General features: G+C 28.0%; 1 protein-coding gene across 1 annotated transcript in view; it reads right to left on the bottom strand.

Annotated features, from left to right (window-relative positions):
- The window catches only part of LOC117177087 (locomotion-related protein Hikaru genki), a 530094-nt gene that overhangs the window by 27630 nt on the left and 486915 nt on the right, over positions 1 to 15549 (bottom strand). The window contains exon 7 of the mRNA XM_033367576.1: positions 7548 to 7757. Within this exon, the coding sequence (XP_033223467.1) occupies positions 7548 to 7757 (210 nt within the window). The remainder of the gene's footprint in view (positions 1 to 7547; positions 7758 to 15549) is intronic.

The following is a 15549-nucleotide window of genomic DNA, read 5'->3' as shown; positions in this document are numbered from 1 at the left end:
TTATTACAATTAAATAGTTTTCCTGAATCTTATGAAGTGAAATGAGTATCTAAATTCACTTTTCAAAACTATATGTAAATAATTTCAATTTTTTCGAAATTAGAAAAGAAAATATAATATAAAAATTATTAGATTGATTAAATGAAAATGATTGTTTAATGATTTTTACGTTTTAAACTGATTAATTTTTAGTTAATTCTATTAAAACTTATATCTGAAATAAGCTTAAAATTTGATTAATAAATCAAATTTTATAAAATGAAATTACAAATCTAATAAAAGATATTAAGTGAAAAATATTTGAATGCTTCAGTGAAAATTATAGTTAACAGCTTCTCATATTGTGAAATAATTAATTAATTTCGAACTGAATAATTTTTCCAAAATATTAAATTTAAAAAAAAAATAAAAAATGTAGTTTCTTGAAATTAAGTGAAATAAATTGATTATTTATTTAAATGTTATATAATTCAATACTGTACATAATTTGCATAATAAAAAATTATTTATATTGAAACATACCTCTTTCAGTTACGTAATTTTTCAAATGATTCTGATGTTGTGTATTAAAGATTACTAATGAATCAAATTTTTAGAAAATAAAGTAATAATTTTCAAAAAAGTAGCATAAAAATGATTTCAATGTATAAATTAAAATTATAGTTAATTGCCTTTTACTTTATGAATACATTGATTAATAATATCTGACTTTTTCACAATATTAAATTAAATAAAGATTTAGTTGTAATTTCTTTAAATTAGGAAAGATAAATTTATTATTTACTTCAAGTTTATGCAATAGTTTAAAATTTTATAAATAACTCAAATTTTCTGAAAAATATATAATAATAATTATACGAATGATTCACTGAAAATTATTCTTTGATGCTTTTTATGTTATAAACTGAATAATTACTTATTAGATAATTAATTTCTTTTCAATATTAAACCACATAAAAATTAAATTTTAATTTTTCTCTATGAAGTAAAATAAATAGGTTATTCACTTCAAGGTTATGTAATTAAATATTACATATCGATTGGTTCTACAAAGAATAGACTATCTTTTGGTTACCGTTAAGAATTAGGCTTTCATTTTGGATGGAATTTAGCAAACACGTAGAAATGTTAAAATAAATAAATTTTTTTTCAATTTTTTGTTTTAAAAGTTATAAAAGCATTAATTACATTATAAACTGTAATATAAGATGCTGGAGTTTTGAATTCGTTGAAAGTGTTTTCAAAAATAATAAGTTATTTATTCCTCCTGAAAACGTAGCTTAATGAAGTTAGCCTTATTCTTAACGGGAACGAAAAGATAGCCCACTTATTGATAAAAAGAGATATTTCGTTCATTTATATTAAGTTCATTTATATTCAAAATACCCCTATTCCATTTACATAATTTTTTTAATTTATCAAAATAATAGATTTATGTCTTTAATGTTATCAGGCCATTAATTAATTAGTTATCAGCTGAATAATTTTGTACACAATATTAAATTACATACAGATTGGACTTTAGTTTGTTCAATTGAGTAACATGAATTTGTATAATAAGAGTTTATTTATTTCTGAAATACCTTTATTTCATTTACGTAATTTTTTAAGTTTGTATGATGTTTGGAATGAATATCTGAGTTCAATTTTCAAAAATATATTTTAACTTTTTTGAAATTATTGGAAAATGTTATCAACAATTCTGATTTTTATAAAAATATAAAGTAGAAATTATTTTAATTTATCAAAAAAATAATTGTTCGTTGATTTTTATGTTGTAAACTAATTAATTAATAACCAACTGATTAATTTATTTCACAATATCAAATATCACTCAAATCTAAATTAATTTAAAAAAAATCTTCGAATGATATCTTGCTCTTTAATATTACCTTTGATATTACCTTGAGTGGTAACAAATTTTAACAAGTAAATAGTTATTCCAGAATTGGTTAAATGATGAAAATGAATACAAATGTCAGCTCACGCTGACGCGCGCACATGGTATTCTAGTGTATCTACAAAAGATGATTCATGTCCGACCACATACATCTGCAACTACTTAAATCAGTGAACTCGACCTAGTAAAAGTGGACGTTTATAATCAGACATCCAAAGGAAGTAGCTAAAGGGGTTTGAATTGCAAAAATACATTGTTCAAATATACGTTTTTATAATTTTTGAATTTTCCTTACTCAAACTTTTGTTTATTTTAAATCACATCATCAATATTACTATCCTAATTCTTAAAATTATTAAAAACTTTTTTTTATGTCTGTTTTTTGAAAAATGTAGAAGAATGAGAACGTGAAGGAAATCTAAGAATCATAAGAAAAAAACTTGAAGAACGAGATAAATGGCTAATATAAAAAAGCATTAAGTCTCTAACGAGGTTGTTTGTAAGATGAGAAGAGGAAAAATAATTGGATATCTATGGAGTTGAAGAAAAAAAAAATTTCGCGTACAGTTTCACCAATCCTTTGTTTCGTATGGATTCTTCGTTTCTAAGGCTTTTTCTTGCTCCAGAGAACATTCCTTGCTTCGCAAAAGTAGAATGAGGAAACAGTAAAAAAAGCTTCTGTCTTTTCCTCTTTATTCGCGATTCTTCTTGCTTCTCTTACCACTTTCACCCATTTTTTTTGTCTGCGTTTCTCTTGCAGGCGTTGATGGTACCGATAGAGAGTTTCCTCCTCGAAAACTCAATCAAAAACTGCCACGGAGAAAATGCCGTTTTAAAGCTAGAGGCAACCGACCGAGAATAGCCGTTTGACCGGAAGTGGAATCGTGAGAAATTCTAACTTTTTCGACTGACCATGGCGAAGAGATATAATTCTTTGATCGTTACGTGCGATGCAGTGTGATTGCTATCTATTTTTTTATTCTTATAAAAAGGTAAAATTCAATGGATTGCAGGATTTTTATCTGAAATATTTGTTGAAACTCTTTTAAGGACAGTTATTCTTAATAATAATTTTTAATTTACTTTATTCAAATTAAAAATCTTATGCTTCTGTTCTCTTTTCGACTATTTTTTGTTGTTGTTGCGGCCTTTCCTTTTATGTTAATGTGATATTTTAATAGTATAGGTCAGCTAGACATCTCTTGGCCTGAGAGTTAGGATTATAATTATTGTTTATTGTAAGAAAAATGAAATAACATTTTTTTTAAAGAATATCGAATTCTGAGGAATGCCCCGATTTAATTCAAAATATCTTGAATCAATTTGGCAACTAATAAGAGAAGTTTTCTAATAGCTTTCCAATTGTTTAAAAATCTATTGAATATGTTATGAACAAATAAGTGAAGGGAAATGGATCAATGAGATTAGCAGTGATTTGTCAATTGATTTGCACTATATTTAAACAATTTAGAGGCGTAAGCCATTTTTAAATTGAATTAATGCAAAGCAATCAATCAAGTTTTTTCTACTGAATCGGCTAAAAAATATAAGAAAATGTCACTTATCATATGTACTCATCCAATAACAACTTATGATTTTTTTAACACATTTAATTAACAAATGCACTATCTGGATATTGTTAGACAAAAAAAACTTAAGTTTTCAAGGTCATGAAGTGCAAATAACTCATTTCTAGACCTTTAGTGAGCTAACATGATAATCAATAATTTTTATTGTTAACAACTAATGTTTAAACAAATTTGTATCTTGATAAGCTTTTCTTAAGAAAAAAAACGTTTCTTTAATTTGTTAGCACCCTTATATTTAATTATCGCTCTGCCCCGTCCTGTTCTGTTGAATTCTTTAAACAAGCTTAATTAAAAAATACCTTTTTCGGCTATTTGTAAAGGTAAAAACTTGGGGTTTTTCACGTATTGAAGTTCATATAACTAATTCCTAGATCATTAGGGAGCTTTCATGACATTCATAAAGTTTTGCTGTTATAACACCAATTGTGTAAACAAATCTTTATCATCGGTAAAAATTTGGCTCTTTCAACTTAACCAACTAATTTTTCTTTTAAATGGCTAAGATAATAAAATTTTTGTGGATATTTTTTTTAACAATTATAATTGTGATTTTTCCATGCAAGATCACTTAAGGTCTATACATTAATTATTTATAGTTAATGACGTTAAAAAAACAGGTTCTTAGCTTTACAAATAGGCACAGAGTAAATTTGTCAGTTACATTTATTTAAAAAATCATCAATTGTTATTGGATGACTAGATCTGACAATTATGTCAAAAATTGAATATAATTTTTGGCAGATTCGGTACAAAAAACTTGACCTATTTCATCATAAATACCAACTGTAGATAATTATTTATATGAAAACAAATTATTTATTTTCATTCATGCATTTAATTGAAAAAAGGTTTCTGTCTACAACTCGTTCGAATTGTTTACGAATCAATTGACGAATCACTGCCAATCCTGATGAGAAATATTTACACTGACTTATTTGTTTATAACAAATAAAATACAATTTTTAATAAAATAGTAAACTATCAGACAATTTTCTTAAATATTTGCTTAATTGATTTTAAGTATTTTGGATTCAATCTAAATCAGTCGCCCCGTTCTCGACCTTCCTAGAACTGCTGGCTCACGCTATTTCTCAAAGGAGTAGGGCGAGAGCGGTTGCGAGATTATATACATAGTTATATATTCCAATGGGCATCGAGTCAGGCGGCCCTCACTGTTTACGTTCATGTCTTCCCGAAATCAGTCCAAGAACACTTGAAAGCAACCCCGAAACTTGACTGAAAGCGAGGGTTTGCTGTAATTTAATTAAGAATAGAATAGCTAAACTTTCAACCAAGGAGGTGAAAAGAAGAAATTTTGAACAAACCAGGTAGTTTTCTAAATAAAATAGTCTAATTTTCAACCAAGGAGATAAATCTATAAACGACTTTTTAACAAACCTGTTATATTAGAAAAAAATTCAATTACACAGAAAGAAATTTCAAGACCTGCAAAAGTAGATTTTTAAACCAAAAGTGATTAGATTTCTTGTTGGGTTTTATTAATTTGGTTTGCATTTAAGCGAAAAGAGAGACAATGGTAAGAGAGGGTACGTTTCTTAAAAATAGATAAAAAAATAACTCTTTTAAATTTATTATCAGGAAACGTATCACATCCCTTAATTTCCATTTAAAAAAAGCGTTTACGACTGTTGATTTCAAATCTATTATTATAAATAAGGTGCAAGTATAAATGTAGAATTTAATCCTAGCAAGTTTCTTAAGAGAAGTTGAAAGAGTATTTTTGATTGCGCTTCTAATAAACTAAAATTATAATTTTCTAGAGAGAGGTTTTGATGTATTGTCTTAGAGAATCATAAAGCACACTTTGTGGAGTACCAAGCTCGGGTTCATTAATCACTCGGAGATTGAGGAACACCACCGGGATTTGAGGTTTCCTATGTATGTACTTGGAGATTATACTCCCATTTATATCTATAGATTTCCTACAAGTGCATTGGTTTCATACATATTGGATATGCCCTCAGGCCTTGGCTGAACTTTCCCCGAACTTGCACTTGTCATCAAACTTGTATAGGAAGCTTGGCTATGATATCAAACCAAGATTCCACCCCCTCCCCCACGCCACCCCATCCTCTTGTCAATCTTTCTCTTTCTCTCCCTCCTCTCCCTCTCTCTTTTATTTTATCAACGATGTGGAGTTAAAGGTGTGTGATCAATCAAAATTCTCAACGACACGCGAGACTAATTCTTGTTAGGGAGCTTCTATCAATTATGTTACAAATTTAACAGGGGGGGGGGGGTCACAACAAATAGGGTTTGTAACAGAAAGTGGCGGGAAAAGTCACTGGAAGTATCTTTTTTAGTAACTAATCCTCTTTCTTTGTTATAAGATCTACTTCATTTGTCTTAAATTGATCTACTCTTTTTTTAAATTTGGTATAAAATTAAGCTATTAGGTTGAAAATTAATTTTTTACTAAATAATTGATCTATTTTTATAGAATTTTTACTTTTGGTAGAAAATTAAATTTTTTGTTAAACAATTATATTTTTGGTTAAAAATCTAAGTCTTTTGTAGATAGATTTTCGTTTGGCTCTACAATTCAAAAATTTGTTTGAAAATTGATGTATTTTGTTAGAACATCGGGTCCTTTCGTAATACATAAATTTTTTTTCTGGAACATTCATATTTTCTCCTGAAATTTTAACTAGTTAGTTTAACATGTACCGTTTTTAAATGAAAATTCTACTAGCAAAAATTCTATTTTTAGAAAATTAATCCTAAGAGTTAAAAAATCATCTTTTGTTTTGAACTCTATTACTGTCTCGTTCGCAAGTAGAAAATTTAACTATTTGGTAAAAAATGTATGTATATATTTTGTTGAAACGTCATCAATTTGAATAGAAAATTAAACTTGATTCTTCAAAATTCATCATTTGAGTGGAGGATTCGCATATTTGATTGAAAATTTGTCTTTGTTTAAGATTTACAAATTCGAAATTAAACATTTTTTTTATTACAAATTTTTGAATTAGAACCTCTCAAAATTGAAAATTTCCGACATAAATTTTGCATCTTGAGTAACTTAATTAGAAAAAAGTGGAAAATGTATTATTTCAAATTCAAAGCGTTCCAAATTCAACAATTTTATTTGTAATTCAGAAATCTGACAATTGATTTTGGAATTGATTTTATATTAAGATTAAGGAAATAGGACGATTTCAAAATTTTATAAATTAAATATTTTCAGATTATAATTTTGGCTCCAAAGTTTCCCTTAATAAGTCGCAAATTAAATTTTTTGTGGAAATTTATATTTTGGGGTTGTAAATTTAACTTTTTCATATAAAATTCATCTTTTTAGCTTAAAATTCAATAATTTGGTAAAAAATTAACTTCTCTGTTAAAAATTCATATTTTCGATTGAATTTGATTGGTTTAATATTAGTTTTTTTTTTAAGTCAGTTTTTTCAAATGAAAATTTAAAATTTTCATTTTGGATTTAACATTTATCTTTTTTATTGGAAAGTTCATCTATTTCGTTGAAAATTGATCTTTCGTGATTAGAAAATAACTTTCCTTTTAACTAGTCAACAGTACTTCAATATGTTTGTTTAGGATTTAACAATAATGTTAAAAAATTGGCTTCTTTTAGTTGAATTCAAATGGTTCCGAATCAATTTCTTTTTTGTTAAAAAGTAGTTTTTAAAATTGGACAGTTCAAAATATAATATTCAACTGAATATTTATCGTTCTAAAAGTTTTCTAAAACACTCTACTTTTTAACTTGAAAACTTAACTATTTTGTTTAAAATTTGTCACTTGTAGCATAAGTTTGATGTATTTTCATGAAAATTCAACTTTTGAAATCAAGTTAATCTTCTTGGTAGAAAATGCACCTTTATAGGTGAAGATTCAGCTATTTGATATAAAATTTAACTTTTTTTTAAAAAGTTCGACTATTTTATTCATTTGATATTTTTTCGTTAAACATTCAACTTTTGTTGTTGTTAAATATGTCCTTTTAGATTGATAATTCATCTCTGTTGGCTGAAAATGTACTTTTTTCGAAAATTTCATTTTTCGGATTGACTCACCTATACATTTTGGCACCGTATCACTCCAAACGCCGTCACCATCGCATTGGATACTCTGCGAACCAGAAAGTCTGCTGCCCCACATACAGGTAAATGAGACTCTACCTCCGAAACTACTATTGTGTTCCAAAAGCTGAAGTTTTGGATTAGTTGGTTCGATTGGTGGACAAATTATTGCCTCACACTGTGGCACTTCAGCAGACCATTTACCTATAACAATCAACGAAAAAGTTTTATCATTTATTTGTCACTAGCAGTAAATGGGAACGACTGAGAAATCCTAAAAGAGTATATTGTGCTAAAAGTGCAGAAAATAGGCAGTTCCACAGGATTGTAAAATTTGCTGTACGAGCCAGACGCCAATCAAAGGAATTATTGGCAAGTCGGTGACGAGTTCGAGGCGAGCCGAAGGTGAGCCGAAAACGATTCGAAGATAAAGCCGATGGCAATTAATGTCAATTTTGCAATTTCGCCTACTTCACCTGATGTACAGGATATTTTTTATAACAAATTCAAGAAACTTTTGAATTGAGAAATAATGAAAACAAATTTGTCGGCAAATTGAAAAACTCATAAATTATTTGAAATTTTTGGAAACTTAAAGTATCCAAAGCTTTTTGGACGAAACCAAAAAATTTCAAAAATGTATGGAAGTTGATGAAAAACTGATAAATTACTCAAAGTTTCAAGTATCAAAAAATTTTAGAAATTTTCTGTGATTTGTGGTAATCTATCAGATAATAATATTAACTTATCACTTCGAGTTTGTTCAATCACTATTCAATCACTAAGCCCAGGTTAAAAAGTTACACTTATATAGTTTATATATAGTTGATAAGATAATTATATGTTTCATTTGTTTTATAAGTTTTTCTGTGTAAAAAAATGAAAAACATTAGTGTTTTTTCCACTATCCATAAATTATATGCAACTTTTTCTTAACTACTATAACGGAAACTCATAAAGAAGTGATTTTATGAACACGGCAGTCCTAGAAAGTAATTGTGATTCAAAATGCGCCAGCGCAACAACTGGAAAATCTAATTTTTCTTGAAGTGAGCAAGCGCAGCAGCTATAACAAGTTTTTTTGAAATTGATTTTCACATCGGGTTTGAAATTGGTCACTTCCCGCTCAAGAGTGAACATACCCATACTGTAAAATTTTCGAAAAAGAAATCAGTCAAAATAAAAGATATCCTTAATTATAAAATTGCACAAATATAAAAGTCTCAACATAGAAAATTCTCGAATAATAAAATTTTAATTAAAAAGAAAATTTGGTAGTTGTTTGATATCCTTTTTAAAATTATTCTTTGAATTTGAAATAACAATAGTTAAATAATATATTTCTTGAGGTAAAAGTACATTACGAGAACAAGATTTTTGTCACAAGAGCAATAATTTTGAAAAACCACCATGCACATTTTCAAACCAAAAACTGGCATTGATTAATTTTTTTTTAAATTTATTCTTATTTTAAATTTAAACAATAATTTTTCAAAATACATTTAAAATTGTTAAAAATGTCTTAGATCTAAGTATTGTATTATTGCATTGTTAATAAATAAATAATATGGATTGAAACCAAGCTTTTCAATTGTATAAACAGTGCTGAATATTTTATAACTCAGCAATTTTCTGTCACATATTTCATTATTCAGAAATTTTCATATTCTGTAATATTGTAAGCTGTCGAGAATTTTCAAATAAGGTAATATTATAAACTGTTCGAGAATTTGTCGATTCGGGATTTTTATATTTTAGGAGCTTCGTAATTTTGGGAATTCTCTATTTTCGATATTTTCTTTAATAGGAATTTTACAGCGCTTAGTAATCTGAATTTTTATTTTCTAACCTCTAAAATATGAAAAATTAAAACATCTCTTTTTAAAGAAAATATTAAGAGCTTAATTTCAAGAGCGAAATATTAATATTAAGAATTTCTGAATTTGATGAACAAATATCAACAATTTGAATTGAAAGTTCTTGAAATTAAAATGAATATTGTACAATTTTCAATAGAAAACGTTCTGAATGAAATAATTTTAGATTGGCCAAAATTTCAAGAAGAAGAAAATATTTCTAATTAAATGAAAAGGTTTTCAAATGTTCTAATTTCTAAACAAAGCCATTTTTAATCGAATAATTGAAAAATTAAGGCGTTTGGAATTGAAAAATTTTTAAGCAGAAGTTTTCAAAACTACAAAATTTCAGATGAAAATTTCGGAAATTAAAAATGTTCATTCGAAAGTAGTAGAAAGGGTATAATTTATAATTCAAAGCTTTTGAAATTTAACAATTTTATTTTGAAATATAGAATATCAAAATGGAATTATTCCAGATTAAAATTTCGGAAATAGTACAATCTTAGAAAGTTTAAAATTCAATAATTTCAGTTAAGAACTTTGAAAATTGGATTGTTTAAAAATCAAAGAAATTGAAGTTGTATTGACTTTGTATTGACCTTTTGTTGTCTTGAAAAGTCCGAGACCGAATATTCACTTAATTTTTTGTTACTTTCGATTAAGAAATAGGAAAAATGTGTATAGAATATTGTCCTTAGAGCATAAAATAATCATTAAAATAGACTTTTAGCGAATTCTCTATTATAAACAATTAACGAAATATTAATTTATTAATTAACATTGTGTTTTTTTACGAAAGAGAGAGCGATAATGAATTTTCATCGTTAAAGGGAAGCGCAGGAGAAGTGCAGAAGCACTTTTATTTAAATACTCATAATTTGTAAAAAAAATCTCTTGAGTTTAATTTTGTTTGGAAATCTAGCAATTAGTGGATGAGTTCTAAAATAAGGAACTATTAAATTATAAGCGACATTGTTTTCCTATGAAAAGGCGCAAGTGATTGAATAATAATTGTTCACATAATTTAAAAATTCTCTTCCACAATAAACGTCACTCTGAAAATGCATTTACTGATAATTTCCATAAAATAGTAACTTTTTAATATTTGCAAGGGAAAAATATTGTTTAAATAACTGCAAGTTATTTAAAGAATTTGATGCTGACTTTAACACAAAACATCACTTTTAACAATCATTAATTGCGTTATTAATCCCAGAACGTTGTAACTTAACAAGATCTGCAGAGAAAAAAATTTTTGAACAAATGGAAATTATTTAAATAATTGCCAAATATCGTTAAGAAAATATATTACTATCAAGATTCATTAATTGTGTTATTAATTAAAAAAAAAATAACTTCTCATGATTTGGAGGAGAAAAAATGTTAATACAAATGAAAATTGTTAAAATAATTAAGAAATATTTTAAAACAAAAATATTATTTTATAAATTCATCAACTGTATTATTTTTCTTGAAAAACAATAACTTTTCACCATCACAAAGAGAAATAAATTGTTCAAATAAATAAAAACTCTATAATCAATTCAAAATTTGTTATAAAATACTTTGAAACTTTTTACTCATCAAACAAGAATCATTCATTTAGAATTTTGTTAAGTATCATTTTTAACATAAAGTTGACGTAAAACTAATATGTTGTTGTTTTTTTGGCATTTGCCGAGCGCAATACTCAATAGGTGGCTAAAATGTATTTCACGAAATTTCAATAAGGAGGGCATGGGTTAGTTCTGACTGGTTCGCGAAAAATAGGGAATCTCCGTTCCGGAAAACGAAGAAATTGGGAGGACCAATCATAAAAAATAGAAAAAATGGATTTTTACACATATAAATTTGAAACATCTTATTTGTTCACTTTGCGAATTTTTAGATTTATGTATATAAATGAAAAGCAAAGGATCTATTCCCTCAGGTTTTAAGTGAGTATCAATAAAACAATTGAAAATTTGTTTCAGTTTGGAAAACAAGTTCCATAGGTCATTTATTTAATCATTTTCTCCGATTTGGTGATTTTTTTTATTTGCAATTACTATATAATCTTCGTAAAGATTCTTTTTTAATTTAATAAGAAAAATGTAAAAGAAAATATTTCACTTCTTTACTATTGAGTGACGTTGGAACTGCAATTACTCGGACGGCTTCCCGAACGTAATCCGAGCTTCAGAAAAAAGAGCGACATTCGAAAAAGGCTCGGATTGGTGGAAGCGCTTCCGATCTTTGGTCGTTTTCTCATTGCTCAGAAGAAAGTAGAACTGGCCTTCGATAGAGTGATTTAAGATAAGTACGCCATTCGTTTTCATGTGTAAGGAAGAAAGAAGAAACAGATTAAGACTTTTTCAAAGGATAGAAAAAGAGAGAATTAGAGAAAATATAGCCAGAAGATTGAAGGACTCTAGCGAACGAAAACTTAATTCCTGCAGTGCAATAATGTTGATATTAATAATAATAATCGACCAGTATTTGAAAAATTATTGCGTTTCTTTTCACAGCTAATACAGTCTGTTTGCAGCATAATGTTGGTTTATAAAGATTTTTTTTATTCTTATTCTTTTTTTACATTGTCCGTTTTATTATTCAAAGTATTAAAAGCTTAGAATTATGCAAATTTCTAAAATTTTGTTGAGATTGTCGAGAGTTCCGAAATTTCCGACGCTGCTTGCAATCGGAAATCACGTGAAAATTCTATAGACTCGGCTACGTTCGGCAGCTTTCGGATTCGGTCGGTTGTGCGTTCCACGTAAATACGGGTATGTCAGAATCCTCCAAACGACCTCACATCTGCCCACACTTAAACAGAGATTTCCAAGATTTTTCCGAGGTCATTTCACGAATTTACCTTTCTTGAAATCTCTCGAAACTATAAATTTAAAAAAAAATTATCTTGCTTGTCAGATTTAGCTCGAAAGCTTCAAAATTATATTATTTAAAACTGGAATCCTTCAAAATTAAACAGGCTTGAATTGAAAGCATATATCGAAAACTTTAGAATTATTTTATTTTTAAAGCGTTCGACATGAATTATATTTTATAGTTGACGACAAATAAAAATCAACGATTACTTGAAGCATTAATTTGAATCTAATATGCCCTCAATTACTTCAATGAAAGTATACCTACATTAAAATAATTACACTATTCCGCATTTAAAACTGAAAATTAATTAATTTTTTTAACATAAAAATGGACCATTGTCAAAATTCGGGCCGTTTCCAATTTCAAATTTTTAAATTTGAATAACTAAAAAATAGTATAATATCAAATTTAAAGCTTTTAAAACTAAAATTTCACAGCTTTCAAAATTTAAATGAAACTTTCTCAGTTATTCTTTTTCAAAATTAAGAGTTTTATATTTAGATCAATCAAAATTTGGCACGTTCCCTGAATTCCTTAAGATCTCTGAATTCCTTAAGTTTTCTAAAGTCCTTGATTTCTCTGAGTCCCTTGAAATCCTCGAATATACTTAATTTTCGGAATTCCTAGAATGTTCTGAATTCCTAAAGTTCCTTAAGTTCTTTAAAAGATCTAAGATCTATGAACTTCTCTAAATTCTATGAAATCCTTCTCTGTAGTCCTTGAAGATTCTGAATTCCTTTAATATTCAGATTCCTTGAATATTTTGAATTTCCAAAATTCTTTTAATTCTCAAAATTTTCTGAATTCCTTCAAATCTTCTGATTTCTCTGAATTACAGAAATTATGATAATTTATACTTTTAGATGAATTTAAAAATATCTCGGAAATTGGAAGAATTCAGTTGATTTCAAGGAAGTTAAAAAAATTCAAAATGATTTTAAAGAGTTTCAGAGTGTATAAGTCAAGTAGTAAACAATGTTGAATTTATAATATATAAAGTTTGTAGAGATGAATTTAAAATCTTTCAAAGTGTACAATAAAACGAAATAAATAATTGGAAACTAATAATATTTTTGAGTTGAATATTTTTGAGGCTCTTTAATTTGTTATCAGTTACACGGCAGTCCCGCTATAGAGGCCGTTTCGGGGGTACCCTTTATCTCCTTCGTACATTCTTGGGACTCACCAAACCATAAAAAATCAGGGCCATTGAATCATTTCTGTTGGAGTTTCGCCTTAAAAATTTAGTTGCAGCACTCAAATTAGAAATCCTTAATTTTTAACCTATTAAATTGACGTTTTAAATTTTTTAAATTACAAAACTTTGTGTTGAAATGCTCAATAATGTAATTCAGTTTCCGAAAATTTTAAATCACTTTTGAATTTTGCACCCAGCCTAAGGAAACTCTGAATGCGAATAAAAGAATAAAAACTAAAAAACATAAAATGAAAAAGGTGTTTTTAAATTTTAAATCATAAAACTCGTACTAAAGTCGCAGAATTTGGTTTTGAAAAATGCGAAGTCTATAGTGAAATTTGAACTAAACATTGAAAAATGTCTGAGAACGTAAAACAGAAATATGAGCTCTAATACAGAAAATGTTCATTGTTTTTAATTATAAAAATTATACTCCAGTCGTTGAATCCAATAATTAGAATTTTGAAATCAGTCGTGAAATTCTAACATAGCCTGCAAAAAGACTTTAAAAATTTTTAATTTATACAGTAGATTTCAAAAACTGCCCCCCCCTTTTCTCACCCACCAAATTGTCTTATGATCTATCCGTGGGCCCAAAGAACATGCGTCAAAAATGTGCTGCAGATGAGTGAAAAACTACGTTTGTGCCTCCCTTCCTCACCTTAATCCCCCCTCCCATAATATCACGACCTGCCTAAAAGCCCAAAGAATATGTGTGAAAATTTTAGTGCTAATTATCAAAATCTGGATTCTTATAAATTCTTAATTTCTTAATACCAGGCCGGGAGTCCATAGAATATGTGTGACGAATCTGATGCTGATTCATGAAAAACTGCTTCTGTGCGCGCTTCCCCATGTGACCCATCCCTTCGCATGCTCACCCCCAACTCTTACGACTTGCTTTGGGAAAAAACATTTTTGGTTTCCTTAGCAGCGAAAGACAAATAATGGTAGTTTATATGATTGTAGAAGGCATATTTTTTAACAATTTTAAACCATATTGAGAGGTTTCGCATCTCTTTGAACTTACTTAGTGCAAAAGCTGAAAATTTCGATAAGTTAAGAGTTGATCATAAAAGTGCAACCTCAACTCTTTTCATTGATATGACTCTTTAACAGGATTAGTTAGCTTACGCGAAAAAGAAAAATATACCTATAGATGCTTGCCATGAAAGGTTCTAGGGTTTACGGTGGCAAGATCCACTGTGATCAAATTTTATGGCAGGGCTGATGAGCGCTCCGCCTCGAAAATTAAACAGCTTAAATCGTAGACCTGTCAAATTTCCAAAATTTATTCAGATTTGTTTTCAATATAGCACGTTTCATTATACTTTTTCTTAATCTGCTTTTTCAAAAAATATAATCTTTAAGGAAAATATTCTAAAATTTTCAGTGGCAGATATATATTATTGGGGCTGCTATTAGTCTTTGAAAACAGTGTAAAACAGTTAAAATAGCATTTTTTAGGCAACCTTAAATAATATTTATTATGAATTTTTCATTTAAAAAATGCTATTATGCATTATTTATTTAATAAATGCCATTAGAAATTAGCGATTTGTGTTGCGGTAGGAACCATCTTCAGCGCTTAATCTATATGTGTCTAAATTTTCAAGTCGATCTATGCAACGGTGTGGACGGTATCGAGCCTCAACGGCACAAATTTTCATTTTATATAGTAGATTTTAAAAACTGTTCCCCCACCCCATTATCTCCCAACACTCTTACGACATGTCCGGGAGTTCAAAGAATGTGTGAAAAATTTAGTGCCGATAGGTTAACAACTGCGACATTGTCCCCCTTCGTTATCTTAATCGCTTCAATGCCCACCCCCCCATACTCTAACGATCTGTCCGGGAGCCCAAAGAATGTATGTGCAAAATTTGCTTATAATTGCTGAAAACTGTAGATTTTGATAAGCATCATGAGTCTTAGACTACTTGATTTTATATATTTCAAAAATTGCCCCACCCCCTTACTCTATCTGTCCCTTAATACTTTTACGAACTCTTCGGGAGCCCAAAAACAAATTGTGAAAAATCTGATCCTGTTTGGCCGGAAACTCATA

Source organism: Belonocnema kinseyi, chromosome 7 (assembly GCF_010883055.1).
Source record: "Belonocnema kinseyi isolate 2016_QV_RU_SX_M_011 chromosome 7, B_treatae_v1, whole genome shotgun sequence".
NCBI lineage: Eukaryota > Metazoa > Arthropoda > Insecta > Hymenoptera > Cynipidae > Belonocnema > Belonocnema kinseyi.
This window is presented reverse-complemented; position numbering and strand designations above follow the sequence as displayed.